This window comes from Piliocolobus tephrosceles, chromosome 18, assembly GCF_002776525.5.
Source record: "Piliocolobus tephrosceles isolate RC106 chromosome 18, ASM277652v3, whole genome shotgun sequence".
Lineage (NCBI taxonomy): Eukaryota > Metazoa > Chordata > Mammalia > Primates > Cercopithecidae > Piliocolobus > Piliocolobus tephrosceles.
This window is the reverse complement of record NC_045451.1, coordinates 7,035,249-7,052,824: the sequence shown is the minus strand read 5'-3', so window position 1 is coordinate 7,052,824 and position 17,576 is coordinate 7,035,249. Positions and strand designations below refer to the sequence as shown.

General features: G+C 42.2%; 1 protein-coding gene across 1 annotated transcript; it reads right to left on the bottom strand.

Moving 5' to 3' along the window:
• Nucleotides 1-10,218: 10,218 nt before the first annotated feature.
• On the bottom strand, nucleotides 10,219-16,997 carry CBLN2 (cerebellin 2 precursor). Its single transcript, XM_023224175.2, has 4 exons — nucleotides 16,935-16,997; nucleotides 15,290-15,812; nucleotides 12,202-12,321; nucleotides 10,219-11,925 (listed from the first exon to the last, which is right to left on the bottom strand). The coding sequence occupies exons 2-4, from the start codon at nucleotides 15,644-15,646 to the stop codon at nucleotides 11,728-11,730; spliced, it is 675 nt and encodes a 224-aa protein (XP_023079943.1). The 5' UTR covers nucleotides 15,647-15,812; nucleotides 16,935-16,997; the 3' UTR covers nucleotides 10,219-11,727.
• Nucleotides 16,998-17,576: the final 579 nt, after the last annotated feature.

The following is a 17,576-nucleotide window of genomic DNA, read 5'->3' as shown; positions in this document are numbered from 1 at the left end:
TCAGCTCTCGCTGGTCAGGCTGCAGCAGCTGACCAGCACCGATTGTCTGGCACTCCCAAGTGAGATGACCCCAGTACCTCAGTTGAAAATGCAGAAATCACCGGTCTTCTGTGTCGCTCGCGCTGGGAGATGGAGACTGGAGCTGTTCCTATTCGGCCATCTTGCTCCGCCTCAATTTTTTTTATTTCAATAGCTTCAGGGGTGCAAGTGGTTTTTGGTTACATGGATGAACTGTATAGTGGTGAAGCCTGGGATTTTAGTGTACCCATTACTCCAGTGGTGTACACTGTAACCAATGGGAAACTTTTCATCCTTCACTTCCCTTCCACCCTCCGTGCATCTGAGTCTCCGATGTTCATTATGCTACTCTGTATGCCTTTGTGCACCTATGAGAGTTAATGATTTTCACCAATATTTATGAAAAAAAACTTGATATGGTTTGGCGGTATCCCCACCCAAATCTCGAATTGTAGCTCCCATAAATTCCATGTGTCATGGGAGGGGCCCAGTGGGAGGTAACTGAATCACAGGGGTGGGTCTTTCCCATGCTCTTCTCACAATAGTGAATAGGTCTCATAAGATCTGATGACTTTATAAAGGGGAGTTCCCCTGCATAAGCTCTCTTGCCAGTGGCCATGTAAGATGTGACTTTGCTCCTCCTTTGCCTTCCACCTTGATAGTGAGACCTCCCCAGCCATGTGGAACCTCTTTCCTTTATAAATTACCCAGTCTCAGGTGTGTCCTTATTAGTAGTGTGAGAACGGACTGCTACAACACTTTAAGATTGCGTTTTGCACTGATATGTAGTGGCTTTGGTGGTCCATGAGATCCTTGAGGATCCTAAATATGAGGCAGGGGCCTGAAGTTCAAGGGATAGTCAGGAGATGAGGGGCTGGAGTGGGGATGGAAAAGCCTCACAAGAGTGGGTGGAGGAATGGAGAAGGCAGGGGTTGGGATGGGGACAAATTAAAGGATTCAGTGTGACCTAAGCTGGTAAGAGGAGGGAGGAGCCTAGGCACTGGGAAGGGAGAGGTCTAAGAGGAGCCTGTTAGAAGGCATCTCAATTTTCCTGAAGAAGCTGGTGATGTTCCAAAATACCTAGTAAAGCCATGCCAATAAGAAAGGAGTAGGACAGAGTTAGCATATTAGTGTAGAGCATGTCAGTGGGGATTTGAGAAGGATGTTGGGGCAGGTATGGGGAGTTAAATGGTCTAGTTCACTGAGAAGCTCCCATGTTCTTAACTAGTGGTACCTTGCAAACAAAGAAGCCTAGGACTCTAACCCAGCCTCTATGTCTTATAAACAGAAAAACTGGAGACTGTTGCCCAGCTTCTAAAAGAGCAGCATGTATTATTAGTCTATTTTTATACTGCTATGAAGAAATACCCAAGACTGAGTAATTTATAAAGAAAAACAGTTTTAACAGACTCACAGTTCCACGTGGTTGGGGAGACCTCACAATCATGGTGGAAGGCAAATGAGGAGCAAAGGCTATGGCATCTTACATGGCAGCAGATGAGAAAGGATGTGCAGGGGAACTGCCCTTCATAAAACCATCAGATCCCTGAGACTTATTCACTATCATGAGAACAGCATGGAAAAACCCATCCGATGATTCAATTACTTCCCACCGGATTCCTCCCATTACACTTGGGGATTATGGGAACTACAATTCAAGGTGAGATTTAGGTGGGAACACAGTCAAACCATATCATAGCCTCATAAAAGAGCCAGAAGTTTCCATCTCAAATGTCAAGTCCTTACCCCCACCCCCATTCCCCCCAAAAAAAGACAAGACAATTTCCCTCCATGAAGATTTTTGCTCAGAGCCTGGGGTTACAACCCATTCTTGAGAGTACATTCAGAATCTTAAAATCAAAATCCTTCTTACTGTGCTTCCGTGGACTGTAATTTGGAGCACTGGATTGGATCAGGAATTGGACTCACCTCTCCTTAAATATTAAAGTGACTTAACAGGAGTTTTGCTACAACTGGGCTGGGCAGGCTCCAGGACAATGCCAAAGGACAAGGCCTCATAAAAAGAGGGATCAGAGGAGCCCGTCTAACATTAGGTCAAGGAGAGAGTCTCTGTCATGTGCAAGCCACCATATATTGAAAGTATCTGTCTATCTATCTGCCTTCCTATTCATGTGTACATTCATGTGCAAGTTTAAAAAAATGAGAATTTTTCTTTGTTTAAAATATTATGAAAATATATATTCAATTAAAAATATTATGAAAATATACATTCAATTAAAAGGCTTGGTAATAAATTCAGAGTTAATAATTTTAAATATAATCCATTTCCAATCTTTAAGCTAATAATATGTGGGCTGAAAAAAATGTAATTAAAGGCAACAAAAAAGAAAAAAATATATATTTATTCTTAGCCGTGCATGGTGGCTCACGCCTGTAATCCCAGCACTTTGGGAGGCCATGGTGGGCAGATCATTTGAGGTTAGGAATTTGAGATCAGCCTGGGCAACATGGCAAAAACCCATCTCTAATGAAAATACAGAACATTAGCTGGGTGTGATGACATACACCTGTAATCCCAGCTACTTGGGAGGCTGAGGCAGGAGAATTGCTTCAACCTGGGAGGTGGAGGTTGCAGTGAGCCAAGATGGTGCCATTGCACTCCAGCCTGGGTGACAGAGGACTCTGTCTCAAAAAAAACAGTAATTCTCAGAAAAGCTTTTTTAGACATATTTTGTTTTGTCATTTACCACCTAAACTAAAAAATGTGTTTTCCTCTGATATAAGAATGCAATAGAAAGATTTAATACAACCAAATGCTGCTAATCATCTTTAAAATCTGTAATTACTTCATGTAATTCGTTTTAATTTTGCTTAAATAAACTGTCATGCTTTCAGGGAAAGATCTCTAATCTCCGAAGGAGCTTTCTGACTCCTGATTCTGAAAGATATTTCTCAAACCAGAGTTTAAGCTTAAAGCTTCAGGACCAGCTTTAACAAAGCAAATTGTTCAATTTAAGGATAATTTGCTTCTTGCACTTGATTTCTTAGGCTAAACTTCAGAATTCTAAACAGAGAGGGAACTCTGGCCTTTACAAAATATACATTATGGTTGGAAAAATGAACTACTTGTATTTACATGTTTGAGTATTTTCAGTTTATCTTTGCAAAGAGTGCTAGCAACAGAAACAGGGGAAAACATTTCCATTATCATTTTCTGCATGGGGATGATGACTAAACATGAGAGCCCAAACTTTGGTGTTTCCAGTATAAGCAGTTTAGTAAATTTATATCACCTGTTGCAAGACTTCTCTTATAATTACAATGGAACAGATTTTATGTTTGCAGCATGCAAATCTAAATTGTCCTTTTTAGAAAGTGTGTTATATTTAAATAACTGTGATAGAAATATTTATGAATCATGAGAAAATATAGATTTCTTAACAAAAATATTTTTTCGCACAGTATCTCTTACACTGGACATGTAATATAATACATGTTCAAAGAATATAATATAAATAGTTCAAAGAATACGTTCTGAAGTTAGAAAGTTCAGTATTCGAATCCCACCTTTGTCATTTACTTACTTTGAGACTTTGATCATATCATTTAATCTTTTAGAGCATTATATTCATCATGTATAAAATGGTAACAATATCCCTTGTATGGCTGTCATAATGATTAAATGGAAAGATAATTGTTCAGCACTCAGTATCATGCCTAGCTATATTCAGTGCTCATTGTGAACATCAGTGGCAGCATCCTTCTGCCAAAATGCTTCTTGCATCTGCAATTTTTTCTCATCAATATGAAGCAAGAATCTGTTATACTTTGTACTATAACCTTCACATTATAGCTTCACTAACAGACCCTTGAAGCAGTATGCAGGAAGAAACTTGGAAGGCCTCTCAGCTCATCTTTTGCAGCATTCAATTTTGTTTGCATTTATGTTTCAAAGATATTTGAGATATGAACAATGAAATGAGGAGTAATTTCTTGACCTCAAAACATCAAGAAATATTTCTGAAGTTTTCAAATTATACAATTATGGCAATTTGCATTTAGCAAAAATAAAGCCACATTCTTGTCTTTCTATAACTTGGTGTGAGGGAATTCCCGGAGGCCTTTCTCTGGAGCTTTTTTGCATACTAATGATGCAGTGGTTTAAATCACAGCACCAGCACCATCTATTGGGGAGTTTTTTTCCTGAAACAAATGTTTCTGCAATTTTGGAAAAATATAACCAAACAAATTTAGGTTCATTTCAATTCTCCATTAAGATGAAAAGTTTATTTTAGTACAAAATTTCTTCTAATGACTATACTCAGGAATTGGTAAGAATCATAAGTAAAAACTGTACGACATTCACTATTTGGTGCAGTACATTTGGAGACATTAAAAAAAATAAGTATCAAAAAGTAACAGGCATTGGGGGAGAATAAGTCTTCTCTAATTATCACAGTCTGATGCACGCATGCCTTTTGCCTGCTAATGACTGGGGAGATGTGGCAATTTTCTTTAAAAATCCAGCCCCTTGTCATTCTTTTGTGCCAAGATAATTCAGATGCAATGGATGAAGAGCAGATTAGGCCATGATCCACTGATCATAACTTTCCATTGGATTTATAGCACCAGATGGCCTAATTATTCTCATCAGTTCTCAATCTCTGTCTGTCAGGGAGACCAGATGTAATTTCTACCTTCTGGTGAAATAAACTCCTAAGACTGAACACAAGAAATAAAATGTGAAACATGGACCAAATAATTGAGATTAAAAGTTAGTGGAAGCATGTAATGGGTAAAGGCCCTTGGGCCCATCATCTCCTTATCTGCTGAAAACAAGTTTCAGGAATGGTGCAGCTTCAGGGACAGGAGAGGCATTTTTGTAGTGGCTACATTTTGACTGTATTTGTTTATATTCAAACACACACACTCACACACGTATGTGTCTGGCCCCTAGTGTCGGGACCCTAGGACGCTATACCTAAATGCTGTATAAAACATACAGAATTCAAACTTTCTTCCAGTGCCATTTGGTCTCACATTTATCCTTTGTTTCTTCTTAAGCTATGCCTTTATTCAGTAAGTTAATATCTTGCAAAAAAAAAAGTCAATGTGTTAAAATGGTCCCCCATTCAGTTCTGTTTAAGATAGCCTTCAAATCATGCCTCATTTGTATCTTGCTACATGACTATCTTCTAAGGATTTGACTAATTCTAGCATGCCTTCTGTCTTCCGAAGTAATTCACTACATAGAAGACAGGAAAATATAATAAACTGCAAAAATGGCTACCATAGTTTACCCTTCATGTTTTAAAATGATGGAAATTCTCTGCGTCTGTTCCTGTCCACTTCAATGCTTCCAAGGTTGGTTCACAAGTCCTAGTTTGTGATCGGTTTGCTAGACCTGTGGCCATATTCAAAATGGGAGGCCCTTTCAGTCAGGATATCAGCTGATATTCAGTATTCAATATAAACGTCACAATAACATTATCCTCCTCATATGTAAAAAATGAAATTATATTATTCACTTCAGTAAATACACATTTACATTTCCACCTCACCCACCCCAGCCCACCCCCTCACCATCAGTTTAGCTGAGGCTCCTCCAGGATGGTTCTGAATGTTATTTTCTAAGGACTACAAGCTCTTTTTGCACACCGAGGGTATCTTCAGTTTTCTATCACCATCCTTAAGCATACTCTCTGGCCCCTGGGCTGCTATACATAAATGTTGTGAAATGAAAAGAAAATATCTACACTCTGTTCCCAAAAGAATAGATCATTTTTTATAAATCCTATAATTGCTTCTTTCACTTAAGAGTTTACAATTTCAGAACAAAAACTGTGCTATGACATCCTGACATGGTGCTTGGGAATTAGAAAAGAAGATAGTATCACATTCTCATGTCCTAAATTTGTTTTTCAGTGATAATCTCCTCTCTGAAAGAATTATAAAAGAAAATTAGCAATTCGAAGATAAATGTTACATAGAATAATATACTTTTAAGACTGGAGGGAATCTTTAAGATCCATGTAAAAACACTGCAAATGAGAGATTTTAGTAGTAAGAAAAATTTGCCAATTTTTACTCATTTGGTTATTTTTAGATATTCTTTTTCCTATAATATTTTCATAGTGTCAGTTCCACAATAATGCTGCACCCAGAATCACAAGGAATGTTTCTTTTTGGTATAAAGTGAAGAAAATGCCCCTATATCCTCGAGGGCTTTGAAGACATAAGAGATTAATATAAGTATTTTTACATGAATAAAGTTAGATCAAACAGACTTCAGCAAAATATTCAGGAGTTTCACATTCCAGATTATTGCCAACATTCTTCTCCAACTCAGTGTTTATTGCAACCTGATACAAATTCAAAAGAAGTCAGCATTCCTGAAGAATGCGGGGGAACAATAATAAAAGTTACATTCATTACTAGTCAGGTTGCAAGAGGGGTAGTGGCTCATTAATTAGTAGCTTCCATTTTGTTAGGATAGCCTCAGTGCAAAGCAGCCTTCTAACCCTGGGGAGGCCTGCTGTAGGCATTAAGAAGAGGGAATGAAGATTTCTTTTCCAAATTAAGTTGTCAAGGAGCTCATTTACACTACAGAGTGAGTGTATGTGGGCGAGCTGATGAAGATGATGATTTATGATGCTATAGACACTTGAGTAATTCTGGTGATGGAAATCCACAGCAAAACCCACTTAGGATGATACAACAGAACTCCTATTATCTGTGGGAGGCAAAATCACGTGGCTTTTGCCCTTAGAAATTTCAAGTTACCCCACTGGGTCTGGGAATGCAAGGAAAGCTCATTTACTTAAGATTCATGTTTGAGCATAATGCTATTATACAGACTTGCGTGCATGCCCATTTTTTAAATTTTACATCCATTGGATCTTATAAAGGATTTTTAGTGTGATGTCTTCTTTTGGCGACTGGGGATTTGAGGACTGGATCTGTCCAATCGCATCATGGATAGCTATGTAACACAGCAGACGTTTAAAATATCTTTAAAAACTGTAGCCATCCATCTGCAAAGGCAGTAAATATGCCTTTTGGTGAGTTCTCTCTGCAAAAATAAGTTTTAAAATGCAGGGCAAATACACGAATACATTTGACTAATAATTGTGGTCATCATCAGCTAACTTCTTCATAGTGTATCATAGGAAAAAAGATACAGAGCACAAAAAGCATCAAATGATAAAACCAAAGCAAAATTTGTATTTTAACATACTTCAGTATATTTGGTGTGCTTGCTCTTTAAATGTCAAGAGAAAATAATTTTAAGAGTCTCATGAGAATTAACAGGCTTTGATATTAAATTTAAAAATATGTTTGTAATATCCCATTTTAGTAGCAAAGTGCCAGCTTTAGAAATAGAATCCCAATGACAAACAAATCTCCATATAAGCAAGGCAAAAGGGCAAAACTCATTGTAGTTCTACAGTTAATCATTCCACATTTTTACAAGTGTTTTAACAGAGTACTCAATAAAGCCTTTAGAAGGATTCACTGTGAGCTACTTCTGTGAGTTCCCCATCTTAAATATAATATAAAAGAACCTTTCATTCATGTGTATCTGTGCATTAGGTTATTATATACTTCTTATGCTGTCAAAATATAAACACACATTCACTACTTTATTCACACAAACATTATATCTCATTGCAACATTTTTCCTTATAAAAGATTGCAAAATTATGGTCCTACAAATTGACAGAACATTCTTTGTTCCTTTTGCGACATCTAATGTATTCTGGAACAACCAGCGCTTTTGTTTTGCTTGCATAAAATAATTTATCAAATTTTCCTCTCACATAATTTCTCGATTCCAGGAGTACATGGCCAACCCCTGCAGTTTATTTTGTATTTCTATGCTAAAAATTCAGATGGGGACATTCATGTATTTACAAGCAAACAGTATTTATGTGATAGTTACTAATAGGGGACCATTGTAATTTCTTGATGGTAAGAAAATACTACAAATAAAATTAAAGATTCAACAAATGCTTTTTGCTTTATATACATTTTCTAATTCTTCTGATGCTTAATATAATTAGATTTAGCTTTAAAATAGTTTCAAACAGGTAAATCTATGAATCTATGTATCTCACAGGATTATGCAAATCTATGAATCTCACAGGATTCTGTGAGTTTTTATGCTAATATTCAATAAGTTTTTAATCACCTTTACTCTGAGCTGCTATCATAAGCACACACTTTAAAACTAGATAATTTCACATATACATGAACACATAAATCAAAAGTATTAGGATGCAATGAAGGCTCAGAAATTACAGATAGTAAACATAGTTTCTCAGGACCTAGAGCTGACTCATCAAGGTTGTCATTTAAATTAGAATATATTTTAACTTAAAAGATTGTGTTGTTTTAAAAGCATTTACAATTTAGTAGGGCTAATATTTATCAGCCAAGGCAATTTACTGTTATAATGCCATAACATTACTACCTCATTTTTTTTATTTGTGTTAAAAATATTACAGTTGTATATTTTTATAAAATGTTGGCATTCCACACGGAAGCAGAGAGCTGAACTTGAACCACACAGGACAGCCAAAGAAGATAATTGAGAATGGAGTTAATATTACAACATATAGATTTTGATATTCTCATCATCCCTACAATCAAATGAGACAAAATTCTAACCCAGTGCTACAGTTTTAATAGTCTATTGAGAAATATGGATATTCACTTTCATAAAATTGTCCATCAGTCATATTAATTTTTTTCATAAATTGCATGTTAAAAATATGCTTTTGCAGAAACACCTTCCCTGCCAAGAACACACCCCATGTTATCCTGGTGCCTTCCAGCTTTCAAAGCACTTCTGTGCGGTCCTTCCAGCTGTCCTGTGAGGTGGGGGACCTTGCAGGGCTACTGCCCTGACCCAGATGAGAAAACTGAAACTCAGACACAGGGCTCAGATGGCCCTTCAGATGTTACAGAGACCTCTCTTTTATTTTTCCAATTAAAAAAATTCATATTTTACATTTTGATCTGACCTATCTATTTTTGTAGACAAAACACAGGAGTTTCAGATGCCTCATAGATCCTCAGCCAAATAGAACCTTGGCAGATGCTGCAGGGGATGAGAAACCACTTTAGAGACACTAGCAGCATGGCTCCTTCCTAAGGCAGGTTTTGGACTCCATCTCAAGAAAAAGAAAAAAAAAAAAAAAAGAAGAAGAAGATGAACTAAAGTAGAATAATCAGGATATCATGCTTTTTCTAATACAAAATAAACACCTGAAATATACTCTTGTTTAAACCTAATTAATAGCTTGTTTATTAGCCAGGATAGCCCAATAACAACCTGTATGTAATAAAGATGTAAATATAAACATACATGTGTTATATACTATTAAGTGACAAAAGTAACAAGTACTTGTATACGCTTCAATCTGTGGAACATTATATTGTCCTCTAACGAGGTTTCCTGTTTGTTTGAAATTGAACGTAAGTTTAAGGAAATGGGGGAAAGAGGACTAAAATAACCAAGAACAATAAAGCATATTCCAGCATCCTTCTTGTTATGTTATCAGCCTTCATCAATAATGTTCTTATTTAGAAGTATGTCTCCTAATCACAGAGCCAAGGTACCCACAATGCTCTTTTATTGATTTTTTTCCCTCACAAAATGCAACAGCATTTTAATTCAAACAAAATTCTGCATCCCATTATGCTCTTCCTCTGAGGAAAGTAAAACTTAGACCCTTAGTCAAACTATACATTTTGTCATTTATATAATCCCCACTGAATTTCTTTTTCAAAAATGGAATCTAATTCCTCTCCATCCTCACATACACATTTTTGGAAACAACTTATGCTCTTAAAATGTTAGTTTCTTTTATATCAGTGTTCACTGATGAAAATACTGGATTGGAACTTGCACCACATCAAAGATGACATGTGATAAAAGCAGACTGCCTATCCCTAAAACCTTCTTAAGCTGTCTTTTTCACATATCTCCCCCAAGATCTTCCTTTTAAAGAATACATATGTATAAACTGAAATATATCTAAGTGTACAATATCCATCCAGACCCACAGCCAGGTCTGCACATACCGGTGTGTGTGTGTGTGTGTGTGTGTGTGTGTTTGAGAGTACAGTTTTTACAGAGGCACTGTATAGATTTATCTTCCCCAGGTCCTTGACAGTCGGCCTTTACTTCCACACATTTTACGAGTTGGGAGACGAAGTGGAGGATACGAGCAAGCCAGACATCAAACCCATTTATTCTGAATCTTAAATTATGACTTTTATCATCAATATTTTGGTTACATTGTTACACAAAGAACAAATTAACATCTGGTTTGAGGTCTCCTCTTTGATTGCTTTGGGATTAGTGACATTTCCTTGGCATATGAATTACACACCCATCAACTCTCAGCTGTGTCTTAATAATGTTGTTGTAAGAGGTACCAAAACAAGAAGGATTTGTAACAGTGCTCCTGGGCTACCTCCACCAGTATCTTTAACCACAGTGACTTCCAGGTGGCTTCTCGCCAGGTGCATGCAGGAGAGTGTCAATGCATCCCTTTCCTGGGCAGATCAAAAGAGGATCCGGAGGAAGAGGAGCTGGTCTGTTGACTTCAAAGCACCTGATCACTGTGCACTTACTCAGAGGTGGATCCAAATAAATTAAAACACCCGCTGAGAAGTCACAGCACATGTGGCAAAGAAGCAGTATGTTTAGGGGACTTGGTCGTTACAGCTTCCATTCCCAACTTACACCATTCAGGATCACCCAGGAACACCAGGTTCTTAAAGGATTCTGAAGTATAAATTAAAAAAAAAAAAAATCCAGGTTGCTACTAATAGTTCTAAAGGTGCATCTTAGAATCTCTTTGAGAGAATAAGCAGAATTGTACATTGTGTTATTTTTACTTTGATAAACAGATTCTTCTTGTTTGGTTTGGTCTCGTCTAAAACAAAACATACAGGTATTTTAATGTTTTGTTTTGTTTGGTCTTATCCAGGAATTCAACACATATTTTCTCTCCCCAATCCCAGCAAGAAAAATAAAAGTGGGGTTGAGGAGGGAGAGCTGAGTGTGGAAAGAAAAGTAAAGCTATTCAAGAAAAAACACAAACAATACAAAACAAAAGCTGCAGTCCAATCGTGCAAAACTTGCTTCCCTGGATAAAGCACTTCTTGACAGGTTCACAATGTCCCCATCCCCCTCCCAAGTCCTCCCATCCACACGGTGGGGGGAAGAATACAGAATGAAAGTGAAGCCATTCTTTTTCTTAAGGCTATACAGACGCACACAGAACACACGTCAAGGACCGTCCAGCAGGTGGTTCTTTGTTGGGCTCCTGCTTCAAGCCCTGACTGCAACCTGCAGTCCATCCTGGAGTCAGGAGCTCTCCTTCCATTGGGACAACAATCTAACATACAAACAAAAGAGGTCCATGGTCCCAACAATAAAATCCGATACTGACTTTACAATCACAGGTACAAATTGCTCAAATCGATCATTTCATTTCTCTTTAAGACCTTGTCATCTAAAACTAATTAGAGGCCAAGTTCCCGAGGAATTGTCAATATTCCAAAAAACAAAAGCAAAAGTACTGGAGGTTTCAAAGGAAATCATTCTTCTACAGCAACAGTCTGACGGAGGTTGGAAACAAGGTGTCCCCATTCCAGCAAGTTCAGGGGGGTTTAAAGGGCGGATTCCTGGGTCCAGATCGCCATTCCCCCACCATCTAGGGGGCTCTGTGTTTATAGAGGAAACACCAAGAAGCCCGAGAATGTGGAGTATTTCCAACCCCCCATGAGGTTGCCTCTCTCAAGTTTGAGATGCACTTTGTCTTCCCTCTCCATGAGCAGCAGCACGCCATTGCTAGCAGCTTCTCGGGTGACATCCTGGTCTCCTGCAAAGGCCGAGATCACTGGGTAGCCATTCTGCATTAAACTGACCTAAAACGCAGAGAGTAGAGCTCAGCAGACCATAAAGGACCCAACTCCTACACACTGTTCTCTCCTCTGCCAATATCCCCACTCCCACCCCATCCTACCCTTCCAGTACACATCAGGGGGCCTGACAGTGAGCACTCCCAGCTAGTTCAGAGCCACATCACCCCTAAATAGCCCAGTACCCTGTTTCCCTCAGCCTCAGAGACCAGGTGCAGGGGTCTTTAGCAACAGGGAACTATTAACCCAAACCTGAAAGGATCCAGTTTCAAGTCTACCCACCTGGATGGTTTGTCTGTTGTACACTTTGACCACGTGGAAGCTGAAGCTATAAATCCCTTTTCTCGGTGCTACAAATATACTGGAGGCAAGATCAAAGTGATTGCCAATATTTACTAATACCTGAAAAAGAAGAGGGAACACAGCACACAATAGCAAGCCCCTCCTCGGTGTATGTTTTCATCATCCTTGGATAACCAGCAACACTGCCTCCTTCATCAGCGGCTGGGAACACAAATTCAGCATCCTCAACGTTCTGGCTTCCCCAGGAAGGAAGCAGTGCTGAAGTTAAAATGATCCTAGAGCAGGAAGTAATCTCAAAGGTATTTTAATACATTGTAACTAATCAAAATTTTTAAAGCATATTTTATTTATGCATTCAAAAACTGGTTGTGACTTTTGTGAGTTAAGGGGGCAGGGCAGAGAGAAAGGGATCGAAGATTGTAAGCTTGTTAAATCCTAAATTGAGTCCAGGGAGGTCTGCGGGATTATGGGTACATCAACATGATACCTTGTCTGACAAAAAAAAGAGTTTGATTCTGAGTGGGTAGAGAAGGGGCTATGGAGCAAGAGGCCAATTAAAGATCACTTCTGCAAGTTCAGGCTTGGGACCTAACTTCATGTGCTCCCAGACACAATGGGCTCTATGAGGTGTGGATCTCCAGTGTTTCCCAGTGCCTGGCACACTCGGGATGCACACACTAGGTAGTCGATGATGGGTGTTGAATGAAAGACCTTTGCAGAAAAACATTTGCTACTCCTGCTTTTCCTTACTTTTCCCTGAGCAATGTGCTGCTCCCTTGCCTGAGCTATGGTGGCCTGTAAATGAGCTTGAATAAATAGAGAATCGGCAGCTTGGACATCCTTAGCTCAAGCTAATGTGAACTCTACAACATGCAAAACAATGACAAAATTAGCCACCTGGAACGAGCTCATGACCCTGCAGATGGCTTTCCTCACATAAAAGGGCAGGGGTGAGTGTTTCATAAGCAGAATTTCAAGAGTGGCGGGACCCCCATGATGACCCAAAACAAGATGTTCAACACAGACTCTGGCCACTTTGTCTGGATGCTGTCTCCATCCTCCTCATCCATAAATGCACAACTCCTTTAGAATAAGATGGCCTGCCTTCTAAAATAAACAGCCAGCAACATCATCAAAATCCTGGGCTTAAGATCTTGTTATCTAATGAGAATATAAACCTCAACCGGAATACCTTTGCTGTTATTTCTTACACGCTCATTATAGATAAATAACATGCAATTCCCAATGCAATGTGAAATGCTGCCAACGACGATCGCCGAAATGACTTGTGAAATATGCCTGTTTCAGCTTCTTCAACTCAGCTGGGAGCACCACTTCAGCTCCACTCAAGGGCAGGACTGAGACAGACACTCTGGGCTCCATTGTTAAGACAAGCACCTCGGGATGCCTATTCTCAGTCTTATAAGGCTATGCTCGCTGTCTTCCTTACAAAGCTTTAGAAAAGAATAAAGCAGTCTCCATTTGAGCCTCCGGAGCTGCTGCTTTCTTTCACCTCAACTCCTTCACCTCAATTTCACATTCTGGAAACTGATAAATTCAGGTAGAATTTATCCCTGCTGTAGACGCAAGAACACCCAACCAGACCCTGAAAAGCAGACCTCAGCTCCTCATTAACTGGGGAGCCAGAGAAACATTGAACGCACCCTGCCATAGTTTGCTCATGTATAAAATTAGAATCCTGCTACTACTTATCCTGCCCTACATCACAGATCTTTCCTGATACACAAATGCAAAGATGGATATAAAAATGCTATGAAAACTTTGCAAGACACTGTAAGTGAATAATAATAACAATAACAGCATATAAAGGAAACCATACTAATAGAGTATTAGTTCCCAAATGCCTATTCCATTGTTGTCTCATTTGGACATAATCAAAATAAATAATTTTACATTTTGTAAAAAAAAAAATAATGAAGAGACACATGCCTCCGTCCGCCCCCCCCCCAAAAAAAAAACCTCAAATACGTGAAGCTTAACAATGATTAAGAAATAAATACCCTGGCTTAAATAGAGTCAAGAGTGTGTGTCTGTAGGGTTATGGTTATTAAGTTTAAGAGTTGCCTAACAGACCAAAGGAAAGTCAATTAAACACGTACAGTAAGCCCTGGTAGGTTGTCAGGGACTGCTAGGCGCTCCATTCTGTGGGAAACACTTTGGTAAAATGATTAGGCAATTAGCTAATTAGCTAAAGCTTGAAAATCTCTATAATGCTTTTAATTTTTTTTTTTTCTGAAAAACAACAGAAACCAGGCGAGCAGGACACAAAAAGAAGGTTACACCTGGGTACCAATAATCCAGAGAAGGGTTTCGAAAGGCCTGATCATATCTCTGAGACCTGTGTATTGAACCAAATGGCATAAGTTAAGTGGCTTAAGGTGAGGTAAGTCGCTACTCTTTTAAAAGATTTGTATATATTGCATTTGCTTATAGTATATATTTTATTTACTATATATTTTACTTACATAATCACAATATTTTGTTTAGTATTTATATAACCATCCCTGCTAGTCCTCACGTTTTTTTCTTTTTTTTTTTTTTAAAGATAAACATCCCTCCCCCAATCCATTCCTCAAAATAAGCAATAGGCTGTATTTTCCAAATGCTGGCAGAGACTGGGGAACACTCCTCTCCTGAGAGTGGAGAGATTTAAATGCACTCAATCCTTCAGGTGGCCACCTGGGTGACTGAAGACCATCAACCACACCGCCGTGAAAAGTAAAACGTGCAATGTTTCCTTTTGGGAAATATATTTCAAATCTTTAGGTTTACGGAACTCTTAGAAAGCTTAGACAGCCTTAAGGGACTCTCAGTCATCCAAGTGCCAAGTTGGCTGATCATTTAAAAGTTTTTAAAAAGCCACAATGTGGAAAAGGGAAAGAGTAGGAGTGCGTTCTATAAAACGGGAGGAAAGAGAGTAGCAGGGCAGAGGGGGAGGACAGAGCCTGGGCACTCCATGTCCAAGAAGCCTGAACCCCAGCCCGCGCGCGCAGATCCCCGCCCCTCTCCCCGGGCTGGGGGCGGGGTGGGCAGGCTGGCGGCTGACCTGGTCGAAATAGATGGTCATGGTGCGGTTGCTCATCTCGGACGGCTCGTGGTTGGTGCTCCGCGTGGCGGAGAAGGCCACCTTGGCGCTGCCGGAGCGCACGGAGATGCCCAGGGAGGAGGTGACGGCGCCGTCCGCCGACGGGCTGGAGTCGCACACCACCAGGCACTTGCCCTCCAGCACGATGGGCTCCGTGTCGTTCTGTGCCCGCACGGGGCAGCAGGCGGGCAGCAGCAGCAGCAGCAGGGCCAGCGCCACCCCCAGGCAGGATCCGCAGCCGCCCGGGTCGCGCAGCGCCCCCCGGTGCCAGGGCATCGTCAGCCGCAGCCCGAGGAGCCCCTGGCCGGGCGCCTGCATCTGGGCTGGTGGGAGGCGGCGCGCGGGGGCGGAGGCCGGCGGGGGCGCGAGCGGCGCGGAAGGGCGCGCAGGAACGCGCGGGGCCCGCAGCAGCCTCCGCGGGCCTTTGTCCCCCGCTCTGACGGTCAAGGCCAGGGTCGTTCTCAGAAGAAAGGCGCCCGTGGACCTGTCAGGGCACAGAACCCAAAGCCTTACACCGGGAGGTGGAGCCACCGGGAAGAAGGGGGATTGGGAGCAGATGCCTGCGGCTCGGGGGCTCTCCCCGAAGGCCACCCCCTTGGTCCCGCGCACAGCCAACCCGCTTTCCGATCTGGCACAACAGGTCGGGAGAAACGCCTGGGCGCAGCGGGCAGCGCATCCCTGAAGGCTCCCGAGCGACGCGCGGGCCTGCGACGAGGGAGGGGGCCGCGCTTGTGCAGGTCCTCGTCGCTAAGACGGGACCCGAGACCCTCAGAAGGCGTCACCGCCACCCCGCCCATTTACCAGCGGGGAGGGGGCTAAGACGTAGGCAAAGAAAAACCTACGAATGCTTGCCTTCTCGCCTTCATCTCAAGGCATTTCCTTGGAGCAGCACCAAGGAACCCTTTTCCTTTCCCTTTTTCCCTGCTATCCTCTATTTTTCAATGCTCGAGATGTTTTTAAAGTCCATTTAAGTCCCTTTGGTACAGGTTTTATCTATTTTCCACCCGAAGAACAAACCCCAGGAATCTCCTTAGGGCGAATAAGATTAACAGGGGAGAAATGACACCACACACACACACACACAGGCAGTAAAACCAAACACCCACTTCCAAGGTCCCTGCAGCCACTAGCGAGCCCCCTTGGTGAACCCCCTGGGATTCCTCTCTCCGCGGAAGGACCGATTCCAACGACGGAATCCCAGGCTTGGCTTATTCTCCAGCTCTTGTTTCCAGACCCAGGGAATTCTCTCTTTCTGGCTGGGCAGCAGCCCCTGCAGGTTTCTGCGAACTTACGCGCCCATCTGCACTTCTGCCCCGTCCCCACTCCTCCCAGGAAAGCAGACCGGCCATTTCAATACCAGCCCAGAGACACGCAGAGAAGCCGCCCCCTCGCCGCCCACAGCCTCCCATTAACTCTTCCAATATTCTTTCTAAGAACGGAGAAGTTGGCTCTTGATAAATATCGTGTCCGCAGCCCCCATCCTACATTATTTCCCTGCGCTCTCTCCACCTCCCCCACCCCTCGATCTGGACCAGCAAGAGTCCTGGTTAAAAGCCACACCGAAGGCGCTTGCACGCGGAGGGGAGGGCGGGTCGGGGGTGGTTACCTGGAACATCCATGCTGGGCGAGCTCCGCTGTCAGCGAAGTTGCTCTGCTTAGAGAAAATGAGGCGAGTGGGAGCTGTCGGGAGGAGGACACGGAGCGCGACCCTGCTCCCAGCGCGTGGCCAATAACCGCGCCGCCCCGCCCTGCCGCTTTCCCGCTCCAGCCCGCGCCGCTTTAGGGGTGCACCACGCCCCGCGCCCCGCGCGTCCGCTTAGGCTCCGCGCCCGGGACCGCGGGGACCGCGAACCCTGCGTCTCGCCCGGCTCAGCGCCCCGCGCTGTGCGCACAGGCGCCTCCAATCCCTGGGCTTCGCGCCTGCACCGCTGCCTGGGGCCCCTCGCACTCCCGCGCCCAGCGCGCCCGCAGCGCGGCTCCATCGCGGATCCCCTCGGCCCCGCAGCCCCGCCAGTCTCCAGAGGGCATAGCCGAGCGCTGCCGCCGCCCTAGGACTCCGAACCTTCCCTGCGCCCAAGCCCGCCGCACCCTCCAATGCCCCAGTCCAGCTCACCCAAACGCCCAGAGCAAAATCCTCCCAGACGTCTCTTTTGAAAATTAGGCACCCTTAAAAGCACCGGTCGCTTCTCTTCTTTTGGATTCTTTCTTTTCTTTCCCCAATTCCCTCCAAGTCTTAATCTTGAATGGC